At 32.3% G+C, this 26,109-nt stretch overlaps 6 protein-coding genes across 19 annotated transcripts; 2 read left to right on the forward strand and 4 right to left on the reverse strand.

The window, feature by feature from the left end:
• Positions 1 to 794: 794 nt before the first annotated feature.
• On the forward strand, positions 795 to 2,822 carry LOC141530561 (mitochondrial thiamine pyrophosphate carrier). Of its 2 annotated transcripts, XM_074247748.1 has the most exons (5): positions 797 to 1,052; positions 1,133 to 1,240; positions 1,722 to 1,874; positions 1,941 to 2,140; positions 2,211 to 2,819. In XM_074247748.1, exons 2-5 carry the CDS (start codon positions 1,142 to 1,144, stop codon positions 2,659 to 2,661), a joined length of 903 nt encoding a protein of 300 aa, XP_074103849.1. In that variant the 5' UTR covers positions 797 to 1,052; positions 1,133 to 1,141; the 3' UTR covers positions 2,662 to 2,819. The 2 variants fall into 2 exon arrangements, with proteins under 2 accessions (XP_074103858.1, XP_074103849.1); XM_074247757.1 differs by lacking the exon at positions 1,722 to 1,874 and having other exon boundaries at positions 795 to 1,052; positions 2,211 to 2,822.
• Positions 2,823 to 2,832: 10 nt separating this feature from the next.
• Positions 2,833 to 5,426, reverse strand: LOC141530547 (uncharacterized). Of its 2 annotated transcripts, XM_074247728.1 has the most exons (5): positions 5,285 to 5,426; positions 5,085 to 5,186; positions 4,900 to 4,984; positions 4,131 to 4,465; positions 2,833 to 3,741 (listed from the first exon to the last, which is right to left on the reverse strand). In XM_074247728.1, the coding sequence occupies exons 4-5, from the start codon at positions 4,368 to 4,370 to the stop codon at positions 2,893 to 2,895; spliced, it is 1,089 nt and encodes a 362-aa protein (XP_074103829.1). In that variant the 5' UTR covers positions 4,371 to 4,465; positions 4,900 to 4,984; positions 5,085 to 5,186; positions 5,285 to 5,426; the 3' UTR covers positions 2,833 to 2,892. The 2 variants fall into 2 exon arrangements, with proteins under 2 accessions (XP_074103829.1, XP_074103837.1); XM_074247736.1 differs by lacking the exon at positions 5,285 to 5,426 and having other exon boundaries at positions 5,083 to 5,202.
• LOC141530529 (uncharacterized) lies at positions 4,369 to 9,909 on the forward strand. Of its 3 annotated transcripts, none has more exons than XM_074247706.1 (6): positions 4,369 to 4,713; positions 6,103 to 6,577; positions 6,648 to 6,993; positions 7,058 to 7,293; positions 7,380 to 7,703; positions 7,799 to 9,909. In XM_074247706.1, the coding sequence occupies exons 2-6, from the start codon at positions 6,188 to 6,190 to the stop codon at positions 8,150 to 8,152; spliced, it is 1,650 nt and encodes a 549-aa protein (XP_074103807.1). In that variant the 5' UTR covers positions 4,369 to 4,713; positions 6,103 to 6,187; the 3' UTR covers positions 8,153 to 9,909. The 3 variants fall into 3 exon arrangements, with proteins under 3 accessions (XP_074103807.1, XP_074103815.1, XP_074103799.1); XM_074247714.1 differs by lacking the exon at positions 4,369 to 4,713 and adding an exon at positions 5,413 to 5,543 and having other exon boundaries at positions 6,188 to 6,577; XM_074247698.1 differs by lacking the exon at positions 4,369 to 4,713 and adding an exon at positions 5,422 to 5,543.
• Positions 9,910 to 10,022: 113 nt separating this feature from the next.
• Positions 10,023 to 16,656, reverse strand: Arl4 (ADP ribosylation factor-like 4). Of its 4 annotated transcripts, XM_074246459.1 has the most exons (5): positions 16,186 to 16,655; positions 15,778 to 16,110; positions 11,919 to 12,241; positions 10,986 to 11,201; positions 10,023 to 10,857 (listed from the first exon to the last, which is right to left on the reverse strand). In XM_074246459.1, exons 3-5 carry the CDS (start codon positions 12,130 to 12,132, stop codon positions 10,661 to 10,663), a joined length of 627 nt encoding a protein of 208 aa, XP_074102560.1. In that variant the 5' UTR covers positions 12,133 to 12,241; positions 15,778 to 16,110; positions 16,186 to 16,655; the 3' UTR covers positions 10,023 to 10,660. The 4 variants fall into 4 exon arrangements, with proteins under 4 accessions (XP_074102560.1, XP_074102569.1, XP_074102586.1 ...); XM_074246468.1 differs by having other exon boundaries at positions 15,736 to 16,656; XM_074246485.1 differs by lacking the exons at positions 15,778 to 16,110; positions 16,186 to 16,655 and adding an exon at positions 15,434 to 15,453.
• A 725-nt stretch (positions 16,657 to 17,381) lies between these two features.
• On the reverse strand, positions 17,382 to 20,110 carry LOC141530618 (methanethiol oxidase). Its single transcript, XM_074247824.1, has 9 exons — positions 20,079 to 20,110; positions 19,971 to 19,987; positions 19,731 to 19,888; positions 19,116 to 19,295; positions 18,679 to 18,982; positions 18,339 to 18,599; positions 17,793 to 18,126; positions 17,605 to 17,727; positions 17,382 to 17,541 (listed from the first exon to the last, which is right to left on the reverse strand). The coding sequence occupies exons 1-9, from the start codon at positions 20,093 to 20,095 to the stop codon at positions 17,493 to 17,495; spliced, it is 1,443 nt and encodes a 480-aa protein (XP_074103925.1). The 5' UTR covers positions 20,096 to 20,110; the 3' UTR covers positions 17,382 to 17,492.
• A 1,323-nt stretch (positions 20,111 to 21,433) lies between these two features.
• Positions 21,434 to 25,924, reverse strand: LOC141530576 (sodium-independent sulfate anion transporter). 7 transcript variants are annotated; one of them, XM_074247783.1, is made up of 10 exons: positions 25,475 to 25,924; positions 25,324 to 25,383; positions 25,092 to 25,195; positions 23,923 to 24,523; positions 23,661 to 23,856; positions 23,369 to 23,589; positions 22,745 to 23,309; positions 22,422 to 22,648; positions 22,001 to 22,337; positions 21,434 to 21,914 (listed from the first exon to the last, which is right to left on the reverse strand). In XM_074247783.1, the coding sequence occupies exons 4-10, from the start codon at positions 24,133 to 24,135 to the stop codon at positions 21,757 to 21,759; spliced, it is 1,917 nt and encodes a 638-aa protein (XP_074103884.1). In that variant the 5' UTR covers positions 24,136 to 24,523; positions 25,092 to 25,195; positions 25,324 to 25,383; positions 25,475 to 25,924; the 3' UTR covers positions 21,434 to 21,756. The 7 variants fall into 7 exon arrangements, with proteins under 7 accessions (XP_074103884.1, XP_074103868.1, XP_074103893.1 ...); XM_074247767.1 differs by having other exon boundaries at positions 25,449 to 25,924; XM_074247792.1 differs by having other exon boundaries at positions 25,261 to 25,383; positions 25,449 to 25,924.
• Positions 25,925 to 26,109: the final 185 nt, after the last annotated feature.

Consider the following 26,109-nt stretch of genomic DNA (forward strand, 5'->3'; position numbering starts at 1 on the left):
TCTCTTTTTATTTATTTATTTTTTTTTTAATTTGTTGGCAATGAAATTATTGATCAAACAGTAAGTATGAATGCACCGTTGAAGCGAACAATTTTTGACATAATTGATAAAAAGAAATTAGTATTTAAATTAATTATATTCGCCAAAATTAAATCATCCAACAAAACAATTAAACTATTTGAAGATTCAGTGAAGAAATATTCGGATAAAATTACTGGGCTATTACTTTTATATTCAAATTATATTTTATGTCTAATTGAGTCTACAGAGGAAGTGGTCTATCAATTTGGGTCTAATATTTTATCTAATCCTGAGAATTTAAATTTATTTAAATGTTTTCCAATATACTTCAGTGATGCTGGCAGATTTTTTCCTCGATGGTATTGTAGAGAAATTATTTCTAAGTCAAAAAATTCTGCCAGTTCAGATATTAAAGACATTTATAATAATGCAGTTATTAATATTTATAAATTCTACTGGGAGTTGACAACTCAGGTTAGTATAAATTAGTTTATCTGTTATGCATGTTAATGGAAGAATTGAATTAGTTTCTAGAAGAAAAATTGGATGTTTTGGCCAGAGAAGGCAATGATTGTCTTCCCAGTGTTGAGATTTTGGAATTATTAATCAATCACCCATGGGGGTATGACTTGAAAAGTATAATTGACAGTTATTATAATAATTCAGAGTCGGAAGAAGATGAAATTTGGCCTATTCAAAAAATTAATTATCCAGCTGTTGATATTCGTCGAATTTAATTAAATTATACATCTGTGTTTTTTAATTAAATTTTTTATAAAATTAAAAAAAAAAATACTTACAAGACACGTGCGAAAAATAAAAACATGGTTACATAAAGAATTTTAGTTTTCTTTTGTGGAGCTGAGTAAAAACTGCTAATAAAAAGTGTAATTAAAAAAAAAAATAAATGACAAAATTGTCATTAGTTCATTGTAATGTTGATTAATTAATTTAGACAAGTGTTTTGAACAAATTAAAAATCCTGGGGAAAAATGAAATAATAAATATGTAAAATTAAATAGAATTTTGAGGTTAGAATAATATTTATTATTTTTGTTTACTAACAATAAATAAAAGAACTTTTAAAAATATTTTTAATCTGAATTTTTAGATAGAAAAAATGGATTTGAGCCAGAATCACGCTATTGCTGGAGCTGTCAGTGGGTTTTTGACTAGATTGATATGCCAACCTTTTGATGTCATTAAAATTCGCTTTCAGGTATTGTTTATGTTTTTATAAAAATAGTTAAGTACTAGCAACCTTGCAGTCACTATGTGACTGCCAAGAATTGTGAACTATAAATAAATAAAATTTTGCTTAATTAAATAATGACTCTTGTTAAATTTAACTGTACTAACTTAACTATTGACGTTTTTTAGGATATAAGCTCATCCCGATGTTACACTTATCAAGAGCTTTCGTTTGAGTACCCACATGCATTTTTGACATATTTTTCATGTATACATATATGTAATATATATAAATATATGAAAAATTGATGTGGGTACTCAAATGAAAGGTCTTGATGAGTGTAACATCAGGATGAGCTTATATCTTTAAAAATGTCAATAGTTCACAAGTTACAAGGTAATTTCTTAATGAAAAGATACAACTCCATGACACTAAAATTGAGAGACATTTAATAATTAAAAAAATTTTTTTAATAAAAAAAATAATCCCAAAAAAATAATTTCACTAGTTACAAGTGGAACCAATATCTCATACACACTTTAGTAAATATCAATCAATGGTTCAAGCTACGTCGACGATAATCCGCGAAGAAGGTATTTTCGGTCTATGGAAAGGTCACTTACCTGCGCAATTTCTGTCAATTACCTACGGTCTGACTCAGGTAATTGAGGAAGGCAAGAAATAATAAATAGAAACGACAAATATAATTAAATAATTTATTTTATAGTTTTACAGTTACAACAAGTTGATGGAAGTGATGACAGATTCAAAGATAAACAACAGACAGTACTCGATGAATTTTATAGCTGGTGCAACAGCTGGTACAATTGCAACGATTGCTTCATTTCCTTTTGATACTGCAAGAACTAGACTCGTCGCGCAATCTTCAACTCGGAAAATTTACACTGGATTATTCAATTGTTACTGGTACGTACATCAAAGCAATAAATAATAATATTAATCTTAATTAAAAAAAAAAATTATTATTTTTAATCAGGACAATTCTAAAGACTGAATCAGTAAGAACATTATTTCGAGGACTTTCACTGACTTTATTGCAAGTAGCCCCACACACTGGCCTGCAATTTCTCTTTTACAATATATCAACAAGTGTATACAGAAGATTAGTACCTGATAGTGAAATAACCGCTTCGAATTCATTATTATCTGGAAGCATCGCTGGAGTGCTTTCCAAAACGGCGATCTATCCGATGGACTTGGGGCGTAAGCGTCTGCAAATTCAAGGCTTCGAGCACGGAAGAGTTGGGTTTGGCAAATTTTTCCACTGCGGTGGCTTGGTTGATTGTTTTATCCGTATTGTCAAAGAAGAAGGCGTTCTGGGTTTATTCAAAGGCTTACTTCCTAGTCAAGTGAAAGCAGCAGCGACAAGTTCTTTGCATTTTACGTTTTATGAGCAAGCTTTACATCTACTAAGATTTATACATTAATAATAATAATAATAATTATATAAATTAATGCACGATAATTTATATAATTTTAATTTAATCGAAAATAATATTTTACAAGTCGACTAGACGATTAATTTGTGAGCCATCGTTTTAAAGTCAAACTGTTAAAACAAATTGTCAATTAAACAATGGCATTTTTTATGTATAAAAATATATATTTATTGTCAATTATAAATAATTATTATTTATGTTAGATTTAATGTTGCTAAATTATCCGTAGCTGATGGTATAGCCCATAGAAATCATGAGAGTTTCTTTAATAGCAGGATGAAGCTCATGTTCGATGTACTTCGTGAGAGCCTCGCTAGCTCCTCGGAGAAAAACGTCCTCCATTTCTCGAGCAACGCTCTCTTTGGACTGCCAATGAAAGCCATACGGATAATTATCCATCAGAAATTGCTGAAATTTATTTTCCTGCGAATTATCAAAATTATTATCCAGCGAGTCCGCGGAAATATTGGAGCGTCTTTTGCGCTTGTCGTCCGGCGGCTTGGTGATCCAGAAAGTCTTCTCGGTAGGTACGGAATCAAACCGGGAGTAGCCGAACCTTGAAACAGAGCTCTCATTGGCAATAACAACGTCTTCTTCTGTCGTAGAGCGCTCGACGATGTCTTCTCGTGGCTGAGGAGCGTCGTCGGGGTAATTATTGTAATCGTTATTGCTATTGTGATGACTAGGAGGATTGAAATTAGCTGGCTTGTCGTGGCGTTTTATTTGCCTGTCGACCCGATTGGTCGGGTGACAGCCGTAAGCATAAATCGACGCGAATCTCGGCTCCAGAAAATTTGATTCCGTTCGAATTCTCATTTGTCCTCGCCCTCGGGCGATCGGAGTCGTCGAAAATTCAACCCCAGCACGTTTCAATCTTAAATTCATTCGACAGGATTCACCGATGTTCGAGCCTGATGAATGTCGCTGACTCGGCACCAGCAGCACTAATCCCGACACTGATAAATCGTTGAACATTACACGACTTTGCAGAGAGTTATTGCTTGGCTCGAATTTACATTTATCCACTCTTGCCCACGTTCCATCACGATTTGTTCCTGAACTAGGTACCTATAATTTTATTTTATTAAGAAGTAAATAATAAAATTAATTAATTAAATTTTATATGACACTGCAATTAGCCGACACTTGAAAAATTTTTTTTTAAATTGCAGTAATAATTTTTTAGAGCTTTTAAAGATGAAATTTTTCAAATAAATTTTTCTTGCTATAATTTATTTGTTAAAAAATTTTTTTAAATTATCAGATGTCTCATAATAATAAATTAAGTCTAGAAAATTATTTTAAAAAAATTGCATTTGTAATTTTTTAAAGTTTTTAAAGATGAAATTTTTCAAATAAATTTTTCTTGCTATAATTTATTTATTAAAAAATTTTGAAAAATAATCAGATGTCTCTCAATTTCAGCATTATAAAAATAAATGAATAAAATTTTATACCTTGACAGAAATACGAGCAACAGTCATCTCAAGTGGAGCAGAGGTGAGTTTCCGTTGATAAACAATCCCTTTTTCATCATCTTCATGTCGATTTCTTCGGGAAGAATCCCTTTGCATCGCGTCCAAAGCTCGCTCGAGTCTTCCTCCACAGCCGTCCCAATTGAGTGTCAAACTCGGCATGTGTGAGAGTCCTAACACAAGCACTAACACAACCAACGTCTTCTCCATAGTTGTTATCATTTTTTGAGATAAAACTTGAGATTCTACAGTATGGAAAACTCAGCACTTAAAATCTCAAATACGAGACACTGTTGTTATATCCGAGAAGACATTATCTGAAATGAAAAATAATAGCTGATAAGGTAAAAAATATTATGAACAGTTCGGATGAGAGTTACGATATGACTGGTATAGTATCCTGTAGAAAACTGTTGTTATTAATTCACTCAGTGACGTACTGCAAAACAGAGCATGAATGCCGTCTCCGTGTGTCTTCTTCTAACGAATTACCGCGTGTTGTTTGAGCACAGTGACACTTTGGTTGTCGCCGGTGAAATTTTAAATTTCATTGTAATTATCATTGGTAATAGTCATTGTTTATATTACATTAAGTAATTTATTTAATTAGAAATTTTTTACTCAACTCAAACTTCCAAGTTATTAAAATATTACCATACACATTTTTTATTTTTATTTTAATTGTTTGTTATTTTTTAGAAGGCTCTAGAATGACCAAGACTAGCAATGATTAAGTTAAATATTTACTTACTTTGTATTTAATTAAGTGAAAAGGTAAAACCAAAAACCAAAATAAAGTGAAATTTATTTTTATCCAGCGCTGCGTTTGTTCAGAGCTAAAATAACAGAATATTATATTATAATATTTATATAAGAGAAGAAGTAAGTTTTAGTTAAAAGTTTAGATAAGAACAGAAAGATGAACGGTACTTGCACCTTATAGGTCCGTCGAACTAGCAGCAATGAAAGTAGATGCCGGAGCGTTCCTTTCTTTTCTCTTCTAGCCCGTAGATATTCGGCGAAGACACTACGGCAAATCTAGAACGCCAGTATATCTGGGATGGAACCGATCTTATTCTTTTCTCGCTTTTTTATTTATTTATTATTATATTTCTTAAACTTATCAAGGTATTTACCTTTACTTTTTTCTTCTCTCCTTTTATTTGCATTATAGCCTCCACAGACTTGTGTAATATCCTTCTTTTCATAGCTCTCATATAATATCGGTTTCTTCATACGGATTGTAAACAAACAAACAGCCACCATGTTCGATCAAATACATATATATGTTACGTATAATAATATATAACCATCTATTGTTCTCTACGATAAGAGATATTTATATTGAATCATTTTGGATTGGCAACGCGCAAGTCAAACTTCTCACGTTGTTAGGTTAGGTTTTTTTTATTGTTATTATTATTGTTTAGCTGTCATTTTTTAAAGTTACCGGAATTTTTATAACTACATATTTTATTAATTTGATTTCAAGTTATATTAAATTGAAGTTAGCCGACATCTGTCATTTTTGTTTGATACTGAAGTTAGCTGACTACTGTCAATTTTTTGGTCCTAAACTTAACATTTTTTTTTTATTTTTATTATAATTTATGATATTAAAGTTAGCAGTCACTAGAGAATTTTTAAAAAGTTATTTAAAAAATAGACTTGTAGAAATTTTAATAAATTAAAGTTGCAATTTTTTTTAAATAATTTTTTAGAACAAATTTTTTTGCTAAAGAAAATTAAAAAATTGTCAAGTGACAGCTAACTTTAATGTCATTAATAATTTAATTACTATAAAATTATAAAAAATTTCTAATGACCGTTAACTTCAGTGTCTTCATTATTTTTGTAATTTTGACAACAAATAAATTACTAAGAAAACATTTTTTAAAATATTACACCAAAAATTTGTTGACTCATCATAAAATAATTTATTAATAAATTTTAGTTATAAAAGATGAAACTGAAATTGACAGATATTAAAAATTTTTTAAATTGAGAGCTGACGGCTAACTTCAGTATAATTATAAAAGATGAGTAAAAATATTGAACAAGATCAATCACCATTTGCAATACCATCAAATGTCCAATTATTTGGATTCTACCAATGGAGTGAAGCTAAAAGACGCAATAAGAAAGAAAAACAACCCGGCAAGAGTACAACTAAGTATGTAAAAAAAAATGTTGAATTAAAAAAAAATGAAGCTTCAATAGCTGTGCCATTAGCCATTACTGACATCGATCCCGGCTACTTCACCGATCTCGCCGGTCGTCCTATCCGTGAAAAGTTTTCAAGGCGAAAATACATCGAGCAAGTCAACAAAGTACTGAAGACTAAGCTTCTTGCAGGTTACAACAGAGATCACTGTATAAGAATTGATCAGCAGTTTGATCAAGAGAAAAATAAATTCAATGACATTGAGGTATCTATTAAACAATAACATTTTTTTTTATTAACTATTGGAGTCAAGATTTAAATATCATTTTTTGAAGGATCGTTATCGAGAGTACAGTAGCGCATTTGAAAAATATTTGTCTCACGATCATGAAGAAAGTATGAAGATGTTGGAAGAAGCCGATCAGGAAGCTCGAAATAGCAGCAAGATGATTTCAAAACGCGACAGATTGTTGAAAGAATTTGGACAAGTTCGGTTGGAAGTGTATCAGTGGCGAGAAATGTGGCGAGATGCCAAAATATGTCATGAGTTTGTCCGTAAAATTTTCGCTCCCCCCGAATTCAATGCTTCTGTTTATAAAGATGATAAATCAATGCATTCCGAGGGTGAATCAATTGTTTATGAGAACCCGGTTGCCAAGTCTTCTTTGGAGTGTCTCGTAGGTAGATTAATTTTTTATCACATTATTTTTATTCGACAATAAAACCGATGGTCGATATTTTTCAGAAACATTCGAGAAGGAGATCAGCGATAGCAATCTTGGCCCTGGAGAAATATCAGTTGAGAGTCCGCTGGAGTTATCACGGATTTTTTCTGAAATTGAGTCGCGAAATCTCGACGCCCTTATTCATCTCGAGTCGCTGGCGAAGCCTATGGAGGAGCTGACGACTGGTGTTGCTAAAACGGAGGAAGATATTAAAAAAGAAATTGGAATTATTGAAGAAAACATTCAGGACCTTGAAGTCTGTTGGAGTGTTTATTATTATTATTATTATTAAGTCGTTTTTTATTATTATAAATTAATTTTATTAAATGTTATTATTTTTAGTCTCTGATTAAAGCTTGCGAACAAAGAGCGGCTAATCTCAGGGCTTACGTGGATTATCTTCTGCAGCAAGTATTTCGAGAACTTGTATGCTCAGAATCAGTCCTCTATCTCCAAGTCTTTATCGAGGATGCATATGAAAGCTGTGTGGGACCAAATCACGGCAAGTTGGACGTATTCACTATGATGAGAACAATCGAGAAGACTTACGAGAGCCTCAATATGACTCTCGACAAGCTTCCCAAGGAGATTGTCAGGCAGTGTGAAAAAGAAGGCTTCACGCAGGAAATGAAAATGATGCGAGAAGCTGAGGATGCTGCTCAAAAGGTATAATAGTATAATGATGTTAATGGACTGTTTATTTAAATTTTTAAAAAGAATATTTATTGAAAAAAAAAAAAACTTTCTCCATTTTTCTGTAGTTCAATCTGATGCATCGACTGCTCGCTGCACTGGAGCGAATAATGGAACCTCCTGAATTGAATATAAAAAGTAAATCTAGAGATAAAGATGGTGATAAATCATCTAAGCGTAAATCATTGGTATCAACACTGCCAACATCATCTCGCTCGTCTATTACTGCGAGGCAAAAAAATTTACAACTAAAGCAGCTAACAATGGCCAAAAGATCTCCTGAATTTTTAGGCGATGATAAATTTTTGGAACAAGAAATCAAAGATCTAGCTTTCGAAATAAAAAAACTTGCTAAAGATTATCTGCCGGCAGATGAAAATCTGTCTGCAGAAGAACGACACGACTGTCGTGATGAAATTTAATAATTGAGCTTTGTCAATCTGGTTAATTAAATTATCACTGGAATTATATAAATAGTATAAATTTTGTCCTTATAAGTAGTCTGTAAAAGAAGCGTGTAATTCATAGCGTGGGATGTGGGGAAAAGGAAATGTCTTGCATCACGCAACATGCGTAGGCGACCAATGTTCCGGTTTATAAAGAACGACTTCTTGCCTTTATTATATAAAAATATAATCAATAATTTTATACTTTGCTGTAAAATTTATCAGTTGATATATTTAAAAAAAAAAAAAACGTTTGCAGTCCAAATATTACTTTATAATACTTACTATTATGAATTAAGAGCGTTAATGATAAATAATTCGTCTACATAATAAATATTATCGATATACCAATAATTATAAAATTTCATTGTTGCTTTTATAATTAAATGACATTGTTCCTAATTAATTATGATTATTATCATCAATCAATCACATTAGCACTTTACGCGTAGACACAAGAAAGATTTTAACGCGCAGATAAATAGATCGATTGGTTTAAACTTGAGATAAAATATTAAGACCAATAAACACAACAAGGGCAAGTATTATACATATCCAATAATAATAAAAATTAATAATTATAATAATTATAATAATAGCAATAATTATTTAACATACATTTTCTCATTACTTTGTTATAAAAACAACGTGAAGACTCTTATTACCTAAGACTCCAGTAATTGCTACCGCAAATAAGTGAGAGAAGTCGACTGGCATCAGTAATAAATTTAAATTATCTAATAATATAATACAAACAAATAAGACACTTGATATGTCACGTAAGTGTTAATTAGCATAGTATAACAGATAACAAGTCTGAGAATTTAATAATACAATAAAAAAATTATAAGAATTAAATAGTGAAAATGATTCTAAACAAGTTAATGGATCAGATCGACTTACTCTCTTATTTGACAAAGCAACTTAACAGCAAATATACACAAATTATTCTATGTAGTCACGTTTTTTTTTTTTTTTTTTTTTTTTTTTTTAAATACATTACGGACCAGTGTTTATAATAATTATTATTATGATTTATTTTATATTTACATTTGAATGTTACCACACACTCATTCCATTTATAGCACAGACTTAAAACAAGTGTTAAGTCGACTAGTATTATCACTCTCTACGAGTGACGTTTTGATAATTAGAAAATAATCGTATATTTTATTAATAGCAAATTAATTGTAATAATAATAATAAGAAAATAGTAGTAGTTAATAATTAAAACGAAATGTCGATATAATGAGCAATGAAATGACTAATGAGAGCAAGAAGCTACCGTATATGTAAACAAAATATCGATTGTCTAATTAATACATAATATAAATGATATAATTAAATAACTACAATCATAGACGTCTGGTGTTGTCTTAAAGTTTAATCATGTGACAATCAATTGCCAGCAACGATGTCGAGACTCAACTGGTTAGTTGTGCGTTTTATATTTAAATGCAACAAATATAGAATAACTCAAGCTCCAAAAATCATTAAACTATTAAATACACATTGCACGAACATAAGGACTCAGTAGGTCAGCGGATACAAAGATGTGTAAAGTATTAATAGATAATAAGAGGCACGAGTATGTAAAACGATGAGTTTTTAGTCAATTGTAGCATCAGTCAAGAGTTACTCTCTTCTTTTTTTTTCTCTCAAATTTTTCAACTTTCTCCCATTCTCTCTACACGTCTCTAATATTTATATTTCTATTCTTCTTTATATTTCTATTCTTCTTTATATATATATATATATATATATATATATATATATATATATATATATATATATATATATATATATATATATATATATATATATATATATGTATATTTGTATTGTAATTGGTTGAAAAAGACGTATTATCACGATGATAATAATCATTGAGGTCGAATTGTGGTTCAATAATCGTTGCAACAATATTAGCGTTGGAGTATTTTGATTAATAAAAATATTAATCAGGTAAACCACCAACGCATTTCAATAAATTTAATATTTATCTTAAATATCCACATTTCTTCTTCATAGTAATTATTAATTTTTAATTATATTTTTATTATTACTTTATATCTGGTAGTCTTAAATATTTTAATTTAAAAAACCTCCTGCTATAAACACGTCTTAGTAAAACGGGGCAGTTAGAGGAGTGTCAGTTGGTGGGATATTTATTAGTTTTGTCGGATTGTACTTGACTCGTCGTGGACTTGAGCTTCCAAACTTGGGCAACGACGATTCGTCAAAAAATTCCCCACACACACTCACACTAAGATATATAATACACGTTAAACTCTTGATACTTGTACAAGCATATATACTCTTAGAGTGCGGCAGCGAGTGAATAATCCGGTCATACAACTTCTCGAGAGAAAAGAAGTCAGTGAATTTTTTAACCGGCCAAATATCACAATGATAATTGGTTAATATTTGAGGAGCTGAGTAGTGGTATCAGAAAACACACGTACAGTCCTCGGAGGCACGGGCCTACCTGGCCCGTTTGCGATTTAATTTAGCGAGTTTGCGCCGCTTCTGTATCAATTGGTAAAGTGTATCGAGGCCCTCGTGAAGACCTTCCCCGGTAATAGCACAAGCCGGTTGAACCCTTATGCACGAACACCCCGGAGATCCTGTCAGCTCGAGCACGCCAAGATGCTTCTCCAGCTCGCCAACCTCTTTAGCACCTAAAAAATAAAACCCACCAGACATTTATTAAAGGTGACTGGCTTTATCTCAAGCTCTTTACTTGACTTTATTAAATAAAATTTTTTTTTACTCTCCATTCTACTTGTACTTATTATTTTTCACTTACTGGGCAAATCTTGTTTGTTAGCTAAAATGAGTATGGGCACACCGACATTGTCTGGACTTCGAGCTGTTCTAGTTAATTCCATTTTAGCTTCCTCGAGTCTTTCCGTGTCACACGAGTCTACGACAAATATAATACCGTCGGTGCATCTTGTATAAGACTTCCAGAGGGGTCGCAGTTTTTCTTGGCCACCGACATCCCATACCAGGAAATTTATACCTAAAACCATTACAACAGTTAATACTTTAATACCTTTTACAATTTACATGCATATTAAATAACTAAGACAATTATTTATGTGTTTCCGTTAATTAAAAAAAAACTAATTAAATTTTCTTAACAAGTTAAATTTATTTTTTGACTATATTTCCTATTTTTCAAATGATAAAATACTTGTTAAATTAATTTATTCAAATAATTATTTAAAAAATACATTAACTTGTTTTAATGAATATTAAGAATTTATTTTAATAGGCCTTCTATAATTAAACCAGATACAGATAAGGTGATTAGTTATCTGAAGCTGTAAAAATAAATATCAATTTCCTTCTCTAAAGACTTTTCTTCCGTACAAATGTATAGAGCCAATTAAAAATCATTTAAAAATAACTCTCGAGTCAAGGAAATCTTTTGAAAACACCATATTATTTTTACCAGCATGAACCATATGGTTGTTTTTTTTTTTTCCAATTCATCAAGATAATAATAACATGGCTATAAATTCAAGGCTATTGGATCATTAAAAGTGAGAGGCTGCCTAATGCCCTTAAAAATAATTACAAAAGAATATAATAATCATAAATATAAATCGCCGTGAATTTTTCCTGAGAGCCGGCCTGAAAGCCGATACAGACAGATTAGACTTAAATCGAAAGGAACAGTGTCTGAATACAATAATAATAAATAATAATAATAATAATAATAAAAAAAAAAAACCTTTGGCTTTTCCAATAGCCCCGCGAATTTTCTCACAGTTGAAACCAATCGTGGGAACAGTATTGAGATACTGATCGAATTTGAGTCGATACAATGCCGTGGTTTTTCCAGCGCTGTCTAGGCCCAGCATGGCAACATGAAGTGGCGAGCCGGTGGGTAATGCCTCCAGGAGACCTCCGCCACTCGTTCCTGTCCTACCCATCCCAGCACCCATTCCTTCCGTCTATCTGGCTTTGTTATCTGCCAAGTCACACATTTAGATGCTATTTATTGTTTCCGAGCAACCGTCGCTCCAATCTCTCCTCTGCTCACTCTCAGTTCACCTAAACAATCAAATACAATTTGCATTACAACATTAATTCATTACTATACAACATACTTATAACATTAATATAATCCATTCATCACTATCAATTATTATTATTATTAAAAATTTTTAACAAAAAAAATCAATAATAATAATAATAATAATTTTATGTAACCATTATCAGTAAACACCATCTACATAATTATCTTAGAGTATACATATTTTAATTCATTAACTTTTGAATGAATATAAAGAGAAATCTGCGTATAATATAATAAAAGGCATTTAGGATGAAGCAATACTCTTCGACGATATTGGTACAGAGTGTTAGAGCACGTTATTATGACCTACAACGCCAGATTTCTCTCTCTATAATTCTTTTCTATTATATATTATATCCCTCTACATCACTAGGGATAGATATATAATATAATAGTAAATATATCTTTTACAGACCCAACTAAACTCATCTCCCAAGTTATTCAGGAGAGTTTTAAGATACATATAGCCAGCCAAGAGTAGACCGAAGACTCAAGACTATAGAGATATAAAAGTTTCAGCAGAGGCTGAGCAGAACAAGCAGAAGCTAATGTTAGCCAAATCTTATATATTATTATCTGACTCTGTGAATTAAACTCGCTGGCGTTTACCTACTTTTAACAACTAGACTGCCTTACATCCGACGCTGAGATCAAAAACTCTGGATCACAATCCACGTTCAGGTTCAGATCAACGATAAAAGAGTTTTTAGTTGGCTCATACTCTTACTCACTGATAGTACGATAAAATAAAAAAAATTAAAAAAATAAAAATACACAGTGAGAGGAAGATAGAGATAATAATAGGAGATTAAAATGCGAGAGAGAGACTCCAGAAGTAAAGGGAGTGAGTTGAAGGAGAACAACTGTATTTTACACACATTAGGCATTTTATCGTATCGTATATATTCAATATGAAAGTAGGCTTCGCATATATTGACGCTCAAGATGAAGATGAGCCAATTATCAGCATCAGCTCTCTGGCTGCATGTGCCTGATGCTTCTTCCTCTCGGTTCCCGGCCCCTCTCGCCTCAATATTACACATTACACATTAAACATTGTGTATATATAATTATAAACGAGTTAAGTTTGCGTCTGAAGAAGTAGAGGCTTAACTCGTGCCAATACTCGTATCGTTACTGCATACAATACGGATAATATAACTACAATATAAATACGTACGTTCTCCTTATACACACTCATATTAACCGTGTAGTGTGTTATTTTATTTCTTTAGATTTTATATTTTTAAATGAGACTAGAGTAGTACACACAGACCGTTATTCTGGTGGTTCGTGGTCTGCAGCTCCTCGAGCAAACGTATTATCTGCTCCGTAGCTCTGATGCCATGCTGCAAGTCTTTTCTTCTGTATGACTGGAGCTTTATATTCCAACTGGAGTTTTTAGTATGTAACTCATGGACGGTATGTACGTATATACCGTCGATGTAATACACACACTATTCTGGTAAATCAGTCATCATCATGTTGAAAATAAAAACATGGGCGAGGAAAAAGTAGGCACATAACGGAATCATTTTGTGGAAATTGTTTCACTAAAAAAGGTAAAAGCCAACAAAGGGATCATTGTTTTCCCACTCCTTTTTCCGTTTACCTTTTATTATTTTAAATAATTGTCAGCTATTTTATTTTTTCTCCATTTAAAATTCATTATTATTGTCATTGTTATGGTTATTGTAATTATTTTCTCCTTGGTTACAGAGAACGTGAACTTTAGCTCTTGATCGTGCGTAGTCTCTATCGACTGGTAGGACGACGCGTGCGCAATTTTTCAACCCGTCCAAATAAAATCTCAAAAACTGAAAAATCCAGCTCGTATACCTACGGACAGTTAAATAAAATAAAAAGACCAAGAATCAGAAGAAGGTAGAAATAATAATAAAAAAAAAAGGTTCACGCTTAAAAGTTCTTGAAACACTTGAGAGAGTGGGGGCGTTTCTTCTCTATTCGGTTGCCTGGTTCTATGTCTCTCGACTGTAACTATTCACATCATCACAGTACATCACTCCCAAGTCCAATGTACTGAATTATTATGAATATACATATATGTATTCTGCATATGTACTCTCATCTGTGCTAACTCGTATTATAATACAGTTGTCGGACCTTTTCATTCTATCCACCGTCCCGAACGAATGGGAATGGCAGTCTATTTTTACACTACCCTCATCTCGCCAACGCTCCAAGCTCTGGCTCTGCCTGCTGCTGCACCACCGCTGTGTAACAAATCTCGGATGGATATTTATAAAAAAACACCAGATTAAAACCCTATAAAAAAAACATTCTCTTTACTCATCTTCACCAATACATTTATACTCACACGTACTGTTTCGTTCTAAACTTTCTATTACGTCAGCTTGACGCTACTCCAAAACCTACGGGTTTTAAATTTAAACAAAATAAGAGTTTTCAGTTATCAATTTTTTTTTTTTTTTTTTCCTCTTACTCTAAACTATCTGCTAATGCACAATAAGCTCAGTCAGCCGATGTAATGTTCTTAAACATTTATACGACTTCAATTCTATTTCTTCGACCGCATTCACCATTTATTAACCGAATCATTGGGCTGATTAATAAATAATACAGTTTTATGATTCAATAAAAATAACAATGAATGTTATTTTTGAGTCACATCAGCTTGTACTGTTATATTAAGTACATATATTCAGTTATAAATGTGTATAAGAAGAAATATTGATATGAATGATTATCAATAAATTTTAATTTCTGTCAGTAGAGGCGATGTTTGCCTTGGAAATTGGAAACTGTCTGGAGAGTAACCGAGCGAGTTTTATAAGATATAATAAAACTAGCGACTAACAGGCGACATGAGAATAGAAAGGACCGAAAAAAGTAACTATAAAAAGCATAACAATAAAACTTAAAAGTAAATAAGTCTGTGTGTATATATGTATGCTGAGTCGTGGGGGAGGAATGCAGAGAGATATCAGGATGAGATGTCGCTTGATGGCTGCACAGGTAGTGAACCTTTCTTATACATTCATTCACAGGTAGCAGCAACCTTCTCTCCACCTGCCTTTCTCTCTTTAGCCTCCACAACACACTGACAAATATACGGCCTCTGGCTACACTTTTTACGTGCTCCATTGTCGTTCACCGATTTCAGCTCAGCCAAAAAATTATTGTACCTTTATGTACACGACAAGGCATTCGTTTGTCAATAACTCCGAGGGAAAATCCACAAATAAGGCTTTGGAAAGGCTAGTTAACCAATACACTCCATTCGTATTTTAAATTCACTGAAATAAATAATAACAATTATAACAGCAATAATAATGGCTACCCATTTATGTATAAAAGTATTATAAAAACGCAAGGACCTGGTTGCAGTTTTCCCCATTACATAATTCATAATTCAACCTCATGAATTATCGCTCTCAATTACTCTACATACTCAATACTCATAAAACTCATTAACTTACATACTTACAATAAAATTTATTCAATAATAAACAATTATATTGTTGCTCACCACAATTGAGCTGTCAATTATCTGGCTTATCCACAAAAATATGTAGAGCACTAAGTAGTAAGCTTGATGATGATTAGGCTGTGCTGGTTTTTTAAATTTTCTTCATTTATCACGCCGCACTGATGTTTATTATATATTATATATTTACAATTGTAAATTCATACAGTTCACAGTGTACTGTCAACGAACCGTATCTAATCAACGATCCAACAAAACATTAATTCCAAAGATTGGTCACTGGATCCAACATAAACTCGTCCGAGCGTGATACCGGAATCTTTTTACGAGTATTGCCGCTGTGATAGATCAACCCCGACACATTACTTTTACTTCCTATCATAACACAATAAAATAAATCATTACCGTCACTTATTGTTTTTAAAAGATATTATTTAAATAAAATACCACCTTATTTTTTCAGCTGCTGTTATTATTATTAATAATTATAATTATAATAAATATGATTTAGTATAAATCACTGTGGGTTATATATAAAATGTATCACTGGCTTATTGGATGATAGCTGGGGTTGATAGACTAGTTTTATAATGCACCGATTATATGTTGGTGGTGTGGTGGTGTGGTCGTACCGAGTTGATGATAAATAAATCGACTGAGGCTGAGGACTCATCCAGACCCAGACGACACCACTTATTCGGTAATCATAATAACACTAACATAGAACCATACAGTCTCACTACCCAGTGTAGTACTACCACCACTAGCAGTATCAGAATCAGTATCACCACGGGCACGACAATTACGATAGAGGGCAATACTCTTTTATGTGTGTGTTATATATAATATATAATGTAAATAAATATCTACATACACACACAAACCAGTATTGCTGCAATCCCCATCCGGAGAGACGAGAATCGAGACTGTCGTGCTGCGAGCCGTCACCTCCAATGCCTTTCTGCTCTGACACATTGCGCGCCTCTGAGTTTAAATCTGCCGCCGATAGGCGCGCCACTAATTTTAAATTTTCCCGCCAATTTTTAATATTAAAATTAGCCGATGTTCTTAATTTTTTTAAATAATTTAATTAAAACAAAAAAATATTTTTAAAAAATTACACTTGCAGTTTTTGAAGTTTTTTACATGTGCAAATTTTTTTTTTATTTTTTTGTGATAATTTTTTCAATAAAAAAAAATTCTAAAAATTTTCAGATGTCGGCTAACTTTATTTTCATCAATTTTTATGGGATTTTTTTAATTAACTAAAAGTACTTTGTTTTACATTATTATTATTATTATTTTAAAAAGTTGATTTTTTTAAATATCTAAAAATTAAATATTTTATTTTCCTGCTTATTGATAACAGCTGTATTTTTTTCCAATTAAATGACAAGTCAATAAAATAGTTAGAAAGTTAAAATAATGGGATTGGGTGTTTATTTTAAATTTTATTAGTATTTAAATTAAAAATAATTAATTTTAGGAAGAAAGTTTTTGACAGAATATATTTTATGTGACTCTTCAGTTGTTTACTTTCACTTGTTTCCGGGAATCGTTATGTGTGACGAGCCAAACCTGTGGTTAATATACCAAAAAATTAAAAAAACAAACAAATGGGATTTATGAATAAAATAGTTAGCATATTTAGTATTGCTTTGACAAGATATATTTATCTAAAGGTTGCGTGGTACAATCAGATTTTGGCACTTGGTTGAGTAGGAAAATAGAAGAGTTACATAATACAAGATTAGAATTTAGGGGTTTGCAAGCCAGATGTCTGAAGTACAGTCTCCACCGGGATATCTGTGAAAAAAGATACTTAATAAATAAAGTAATTTTTTTTTTTTTTTTTTTAATAAAAATTACCTCATTTCATGAGCAAGAAGAATATCATCTTTTTCTTCTCCAAAATCCACCAAAAAATCAGGGTCTAGCTTAAGTCCGCCATTCTCAACGTCGACGTCAAGCTTCACCATAGTTGACCCATTTCTAAAATAAATATAAAGTATTAAACATAAGTATAACAATTACTATCGATGAAAGTTAACAATTACTTGACATGGTCAGGATAAAATTGCTTATCCCAAGGCTTGAAAATAGAAGTAGTCACGTAGAGCCTGCGACCATCGAGACTCAATTGAAGCATCTGAGGAGAGCCGTAGAGTCTGCGTCCTTTTACAACAACTGGATCAGGTTGACTCGACAGCTCTTGGTCTTCGATAACTTGAATTTTAGAGTCAGACAGTATCGAGCCGCCTAAGAATACTTGACCAACTAATCGCGGCTTTTTTCGGTCTGAAATATCGTACTGCCTTACGTCACCGTGCAACCAGTTATTAAAGTACAAATATTTGTCGTCCAGGCTCAGCAGAATGTCGGTAATCATTCCTAAAAAAAAAATAATTTAGTAATTATTTAATAATTTTTTTAACACATAAATTATGTCAAAAAAAATTAGGAAAAAAAATTCAATTTTTTAAAAATTATTTTTTGGAACAAATTTGTTTGTTAAAAAAAATTTAAAAATTATCCAGTAACTGCTAACTTTAATGTCATAAAAAAATAAATAAATTAATTAGTTAAATTTTAATTTTTCTAACCAGATATTGTTGGACCCATCCATCCCTCGACTTTTTTTTCCGGTATATCAATAACTTTATCAGCGGCCCATTTACCATTATCGGTTTTATAAAACCTAAATATATTTGACGAGACAGCACACCCGACGAACCCTTCACTTGCCAGCGGATCATGAAGAAATCTCACTTCTAGCGGCGCGATTCCTTCTTCACCTAGATCAATAACTTGCTCAAGGCTTCGTTTTGTCCAAGAATAAAAATTTAAATTTCTTCCATAAATATCTAAAAAAAAAAAAAAAAAAATGATAATAAATTAAATGTTTATCCAGGACTAGCGGAATTAATGTTATATGAATTGTACCGGGATTAGAGCTCTGTCCGGGCCCAAATCCCTTTTTAAAAATCCTCGGGACTCCCCATTCGGTGGAGATAAGAACATCATGGCTCGGCTGGTACCAAAAATCATATCCAAACTTAGCCTTTTTGTCGCTCAAAGTCCAAGGACCTTTTACTTGAAGAGTCTCGCTGTCTACACACAAAAAATCGCCTAGGCCATCGCCATTGGGCTTCCCCATTGTTGATATAATTATTTCTCCGGTCGGAGAGCAGTGAGCGGTGTGTGGAGTCGCCAGGCCGTGTTTGTGCATCTCCTCAGGCTCAAGAACCTACGGAACAAGTGTGAATACATACATATGTGTAGATAAATGTAGAGGTACAGTAAACATCAACACGAGCGTACTACAGACTACTTGATTTGAATTTAAATGAAAACCAGCTGTTTACGCTGAATAAACGTACCTTCTTTATTGTAGGTGCACGAGCGTTGCTCGTATCAATGAAATAAACTCGATCAGACATCAGACACGGTAAAACAAATGTGTCTCGCTTTAATTTTGAGTCAGGACAGCTGCTACATATGTTCCAACCAGCATGATGAAGTTCATCACCCACATACGGCATTCTCAGCTTGTGTATTATCTGGAATATTTATATTTATATTTATAAGCAATGTATAGGGTCAAAATTTTTAATAAATTGTTTAAATTTTTAATATTACGGCCAAAAATTGCTTCTATAGAAAATTTTACTAAACAAAAGTTGTTCAAAATTTAATTTTATAAAAAATGTTTCTTATGATTTTTTAAAAAAACTAACATTTTCGCTGTAATTCCAAATTTAAGATTCAAATTTTTTATAATTATCAAAATTAGGGTGTGCCAAAATGTAACTTCTGTGAAAAATTTTGAACAACTTTTGTTTAAAAAATTTTTTTTTATAAAACCAATATTTTTGCCACAATATAAAAAATTTGAACCATTAATTATTTGTTATTTTTATATTGTGGCAAAAATCTTGACATTGGTAATGTATAATGTGAATACGTAATTAATCAAACATGAATAAATTAAATACCTGACAGTAAGTAGGACTGGTTGGATCTACGTCAACTGTTGACAGAACGTCGGGTTTTTTATCATCAGTACTGATACAAACTACGTACATTATTTTTTCCCGAGGCCCTGACATAGCTTCTTTTGGGCTTCTGTAGCCTGGTCCGCATTTTTTGCAATCTAAAAAAAAAAAAAAAAAAAAATGATTATTATTTAATTATTAAACTTTAAATAAATAAAAATAAAAATGTGAATGGAATACCTTTAGCTGTTGCCATGCTGCGAATTAAGCGAACGAGTTATTACTGATGTATGTATTCATAAATGGAAAAATTCACATCAACAGTTATGTGATGGTATGAATACTTACATTAGCAAGCGATGCATTTGTGAGAGTAGATACATAGCTCGAGGCACTGAGATAACCACGAGCTATCAACATCGACAGATATGTATTTTATTTAATTTATTTTATAATCTTGGCTCCTTTTTCTACAGTTTTATAAACTTGTGATTTAATATTTAAAATGTATAATTTTATAAACTTTAAGATAAAATATTGATTAGATAATTTATAATTTTTGATAGGATCAATTCTTAATAGTGATTGTTCAATAGCTTGTATAAAATATTGAGATATTTATAAACATTTTCAATTCCGATTAGTAAGAAAGTACTTTCATTTAATGGTCCAATTGATTGTCGCTTCTATAACTAATTACTAATTTCTAATAATTAACTGTGAATTTTTTTTAGAATCAGTTGATTGTGAGAGAGTTGTTGAATTGGCCATTAAAAGCTTGAGTTCCTTTAACTTAGCTTGCTGATTATTGTTGTAAGGAAAATAATTAAGATGCAATTCAATTAATTTTTTAAATTGTTCTTTGGCAAGCTCTGTTCTGTTATTAATTACATCCAATCCGGCGTCTAATTTATCAAGGCTACGACTGACGTTCATTATCATCCGAAGAATACGTTCATTTTTCTTAGCTTTGCCAACAAAGTTAACTACGAGAGCACATACCGTGAGAATTAACACAATAAAAAGAGATTTTTGTAAAAGACCCACCATATTTCTAAACAATTTACCAACTGGCTTATTAATAAAAAAAAAACTTTATTTAACAACCAGTTGTCTTCATTTTATCTCTGAAATAATTTTCACAGCACAGAAATCTAAAAAATAATTAAATTAAAGCATCGAAAAATAGCTGAGGAAGAATTCAAGTTACACCCACGCGATTAGCTTTAAATATTATAAGTGTCGTTTTTAATCTAAAAACGATACTTATTCTTAACGTTCCACTGATTTCCCACATGACGTTCAGTTACTAGGTGCGAGTCGATGACTCGTAATACTTGAAGAAACGATAAATAAACCATCGATTACGGGGATCACTGAGTCTTCGATATTGCTATTAGCAAACATCTTTTTTATTGACTCGTTTATTAGAGATTAGATGATATATTAAATTTAAAAATAAAATATAACTCGTTGGTTCAGTTGCTGACTGACCGAGTATACTTTAACTGGTTATCCACGTGTGACTGCGTAGGTGAGAATGTCTGGGTTAATTTACACCCTCTGTCATACTTGTGTGTTGTGTGCATATAATATCTCTCGCATGCTAACGCTCCGAATCAATAAACGCTGTAACAAAATCTCTCATGCGCTATCTCTCGGGATAATTAGGATTCGAGATGAAATATATTCTAGGTCTATGATTATTTAAATGTAATCATTAAAATATTATTTTATCATTTTTTTTTTTTTTTTTCAATAATATCAATATTTATAATAATTCATTTTGATGAAAATTCATGAAAAAATCATGATAAAAATTTTATATAAAGTATTAATGAAAAAATTTTTTTTGACCTATTAATGCAATACTGATCAGGTATTAATTTACGTTGTTTAACATATTGTCATTTTTCATTACTTTATTTTACATAAAGATAATGATCACTGGTGTAAACAAGACTTGGTAAGCGTCGAATAGTATAAAAATTATAATATCCAAAATAAAGTATTGAAGAAGGCAATTTCAGCTGACTGTTGCGGGCAACAAAGCAGCTCTCACCTCGTTGAGCTCGTGGTAATTCGTGTGGGTTGTTCGGTGAGTCAATTCGACACTTGAATTTGAGGAAGCTTCACATGAGAGCTCTCGTCTTATCGTCCCGGATAAAGGTCGCGAGGTTTTGTCTGGAAATTATGGGCAATTAAAATTAACTCAGTATAATAGTCTGAAAGAGGGTAACTTTAACTAGTAATTAAATTATTTAATTTACCTTGACTGCGATACAGTAAGTACGACAATTCTTCTTGAGTGGAGACATGCTGAAAATCTTCGCCACAAGCTCCTCGAAGGACGGCAACGACATCCGACCGGGGATTGAAGAAATAAAGGCCCTGCTTTCGGGTATTAAATTCCCCAATTAAGGCAGCAATTCCTTTTGCAGCGGTAAAGTCCGCTCCTAATACGTATCTGCAATCGACGACCACGGGCAATTGACTTGAGCCCTCGCGTATTCCTGCATGATCCACGAACTGTTTTATGAAGTCTACTGCAGGAAAGTAGAGACTATTGCCAGGTATCACCAGGAGATAATCCGTTCCAGATTCAGTCTTTTAAAATTATAGTTTAAGAATTATAGTTTATTATCATTGTCATTTAATATATCAGTAATTAAGTAATTATTGTTAACTTACGACGCATTTTTCTACATGAATAGTTGGACGAGCTGATGGATACAGTAAAAACATAAGATTTATTCCTACGCCAACTAAAATTCCATATTCAACTCCAATAATAAGACAAAGGAAGAAAGTTGCAAACATTGGGATTAAATCTTTTTTGCTTGACTTCCACATTAGTTTCACCACTTCGTATTCAATCATGTATATCACTGCAGAAATAATTACTGCTGCTAAGGACGCTGTGATAAAAATTTTAAATTGTTATTTATATTTTTATTAATTATTATAATCTAGCTGTTACCCGTCATTAAAAAAATGATAAGGATAAAACAAACCTTTGGGAATAAAATAAAAGTACGGAGTAAGAAGACTGAGGGCTAAAATAATTAAAAGACCAGTATAAAGCCCAGCCATTGGAGTTTTAACACCGCTGGCATGATTAACAGCGGACCTACTGAAAGAACCCGTGACCGGCATCGCGCTAGCACATGATCCCAGAACATTGCACAATCCAAGAGTCAAGAGTTCTTGTGTTGCGTCGACACTGGCTCCGTTGGCGAAGGCTTTCGCGATGGCTACGTTTCCAAGGACACCAATTATGGGCACGAGAAATATCGCCGGACCCAATTCAGTGCACATGTCGATGAAATTTAAATTTTGGTCATTCATCCGTGTTGAGAACGGAGGTAAGCTGAAGGACGGCAGACCTGATTTCACGGGTCCAGTGAGGACAAACGGAGCTCCAGATTCCGTTGAGTTCATTTTGTAAGCTATTGTTGAACAAATAACAACTACAATAGCATTCCTAGCTGTTGATACCAGCCAGATTACTTTCGCGAGAATCTTTTTTTCTTTTGACGGCTTTTCCACTCTCGAGCACCATTTGATGTCTTTCATTTTCTGAAAATTAATTATTCGTTCATTAAAAAAATCATACCGAGGTATTTCATCAGACTCACCCTTAAGAGCACGAGAAAAAAGATGCAAATAAAACTCATCCCAGCATCCCACGGGTTAGTGTCTCTAATATTGCTAAATACTTTGTGGAGAGTATCGATGAACCCAGAGGACGTGATTTTTAATCCAAGAATTCCTTTTAACTGGGACGCGACTATGATGACTGAAGTCGCGGATGTAAAGCCCACTGTCACAGGGATCGATATGAAATCAATCAAGACATCTGGAAGTATATGTAAGTAAATTAAAGCAAATTTAAATAATTATTGCTAGATATAATTATTTCATACCTACCGAGATGTAGACACGCCATCACTAACTGAAGACATCCAGCTAGGAACGCCAAAAGTACTGCAAAGTCAGCACTCTTTCCTTGGACATACTCGTGGGTCATAATAGCCATCAAGGCAGTCGGTCCTATTGTGATGTCCTTGCAGGACCCGAAGATGACATAAACTATAGCTCCCATGAACGCTGAATATAATCCATACTAAAAAAAAAAAAATTATAATTAACAATTTTGATGAATTTAAAAATTTTCTTCTAAAAATTTTACCTGAGGTTCTAGTCCTGCTAAAGTAGCATAAGCTAATCCTTGAGGCATGACAGTAAGCCCAACAGTTATCCCAGCAATAGCGTCGCTTACGGCTTTCTCAGAGTCATACTTGGGCAACCAGGACAGTATTGGTACGCGTTTTAATAAAAAGTTCTTTAATTTTTCCCGGTTCATCTTGGGCTGATCTTCGAGTTTGTGAGTAGCAAGTACCATGGTAATTTGTCAATTATATTAATTTGATTGGATTCAATCTCGTCGACGACTGCGCTGTCGCCTGGTTATTGTTTATTATTGTTATGATAGTTATTACTTGGAGAGTTAAAATGATGAACCAAAGTGGATCGAGACAATGGTGAGTCTTTATTTTGTTGGGCTGGCGATTTCAGCGGACCAAACTATCAAAGGCTATTTTAATCTGTTGCGCTCGCGCCATAGAACGCACTGAAAGCTCTGCAAGACGTACATCGACATTTTATATACTTCTAGCCACAATCATACAATTCAGGGTAACTCAGCCACGAAAAGATGACGACAAAAAATTCAGCAGCCTTCAAGCTCACCGTTTTTTTATTCTTCTTCTTCACAATAGTTATCGCCGACTCTGCAACACAAAATAAAATAATTACATTACCAATAAATTATTTATATTGTAATACGTAAGCTAATTTATCGTTCAGTAGTCTGTAATTTTCTAATTTTCTAATAAACAGGTGATAATTATCGAACAGACGATACGGTAAACTTTGACGAGAAACGAGATCCGGCTCGTCAGGTGTCGATCGGGTCATTGATCCGAAAAATCTGATACATTCCAATCAACCTGACCTGGATACGAGTCTCGTTACATCCATTACTGGCATTTACTTATACTTGGCATGCTAATGATAATAACAAATGACAATTTAATGTCATTTAATTACATCTTCCTACTTTATTATTTATTTTCCTTAAATATTTTTTTGGTTTCACCGGTAAGTGGGACAAACTTTTAATAAATCATTTTTTTTTTTTTTTTTTTAAATATTTATCATTCTTCATCATTGCTCACGTTGCATTAAATCTTGTGCAATGAAATAAAAGTTTATGTGAAAAACCTTCGATTATTTTCACCGTTTTATATTTATTGCATAACTCGAAATAAATTTCACATTAGTAAGGTCACGTCTTACCACCACTGGGTTTTTACACTTAAACTTTATTCTATTAAAGTTGATCAATAAAAATTTTAATTAAACATTTGTTTTGTTTAATTATTGAAAACTCCCGCTGGGATCTAAAATAAAAAAAAAATTTATTAGATATTATTTCATAAATATTATTAATAAAAATAAAATTTACAATATTTATATTTGTTGGATATATAACAACCGGTTTTTTTTTATCGTGGAAAAAAGTATTTACCATACGAACTCAAGCACGACTGGCAATTAAATTGTTTTTACAGAGCATACGGAGTCCTACCTAAAGAATATACGTGTAATGATACTTTAATTTATTTAGCTGTGTTCTTATATTAATATACTTACTTATTAATGTATTGTAGAGTAGTTACCAGTTACATAGCCGTTTTATTTAGCGGGAATTTCTCGGTTAAAGTTTACTGAACCAGAGACCAGGCGGCGATCAGATTTAATATGAACCACAATTACAATAACATCAGCGTAAACATATAAGGGTTGAATCGTAGTGTGTTGTCATGTGGACGACGACGATCACTATGGAATGTCTCACTCGATCCCTTACCATTTTCAAGCCGTGGTTATGCTGCTCGTCGTCTCGCGTGTCGGTGTTGTTGATATGAGCGAGATAGTTGACATTTGTCTGAGTAGACTAGCACATGTACCAACATGCAGGCATCCTGACACACAACCTTCTCGAGTTCAGCTCCAATGCAATACCACTGTATTAACATATACCTTTATGTACACTGTGTACTTTTAATATGTGTGGTGCAGGCGAATTTTCACAGCGCAAAAACATTTTTATTCTTTTTTTTCAATTTTAGCACAGCGAGAAATTTTAATTTTTTTTTTTTTAATTAAATTTTTATTCTAAATTATAAAAATAAAAAAAAAAATTGACAGTTTTCAGCTAACTTCACTATCATAAATTTACAATTAAAATTATCCCGGCAAAAGTAAAACACTGAAGTTGACAGATGTTAAAAATTTTTTTGGAATTTTATAG

This window comes from Cotesia typhae, unplaced genomic scaffold, assembly GCF_013202065.1.
Source record: "Cotesia typhae breed Kobodo isofemale line unplaced genomic scaffold, CoteBio_Ctyphae contig_119, whole genome shotgun sequence".
NCBI lineage: Eukaryota > Metazoa > Arthropoda > Insecta > Hymenoptera > Braconidae > Cotesia > Cotesia typhae.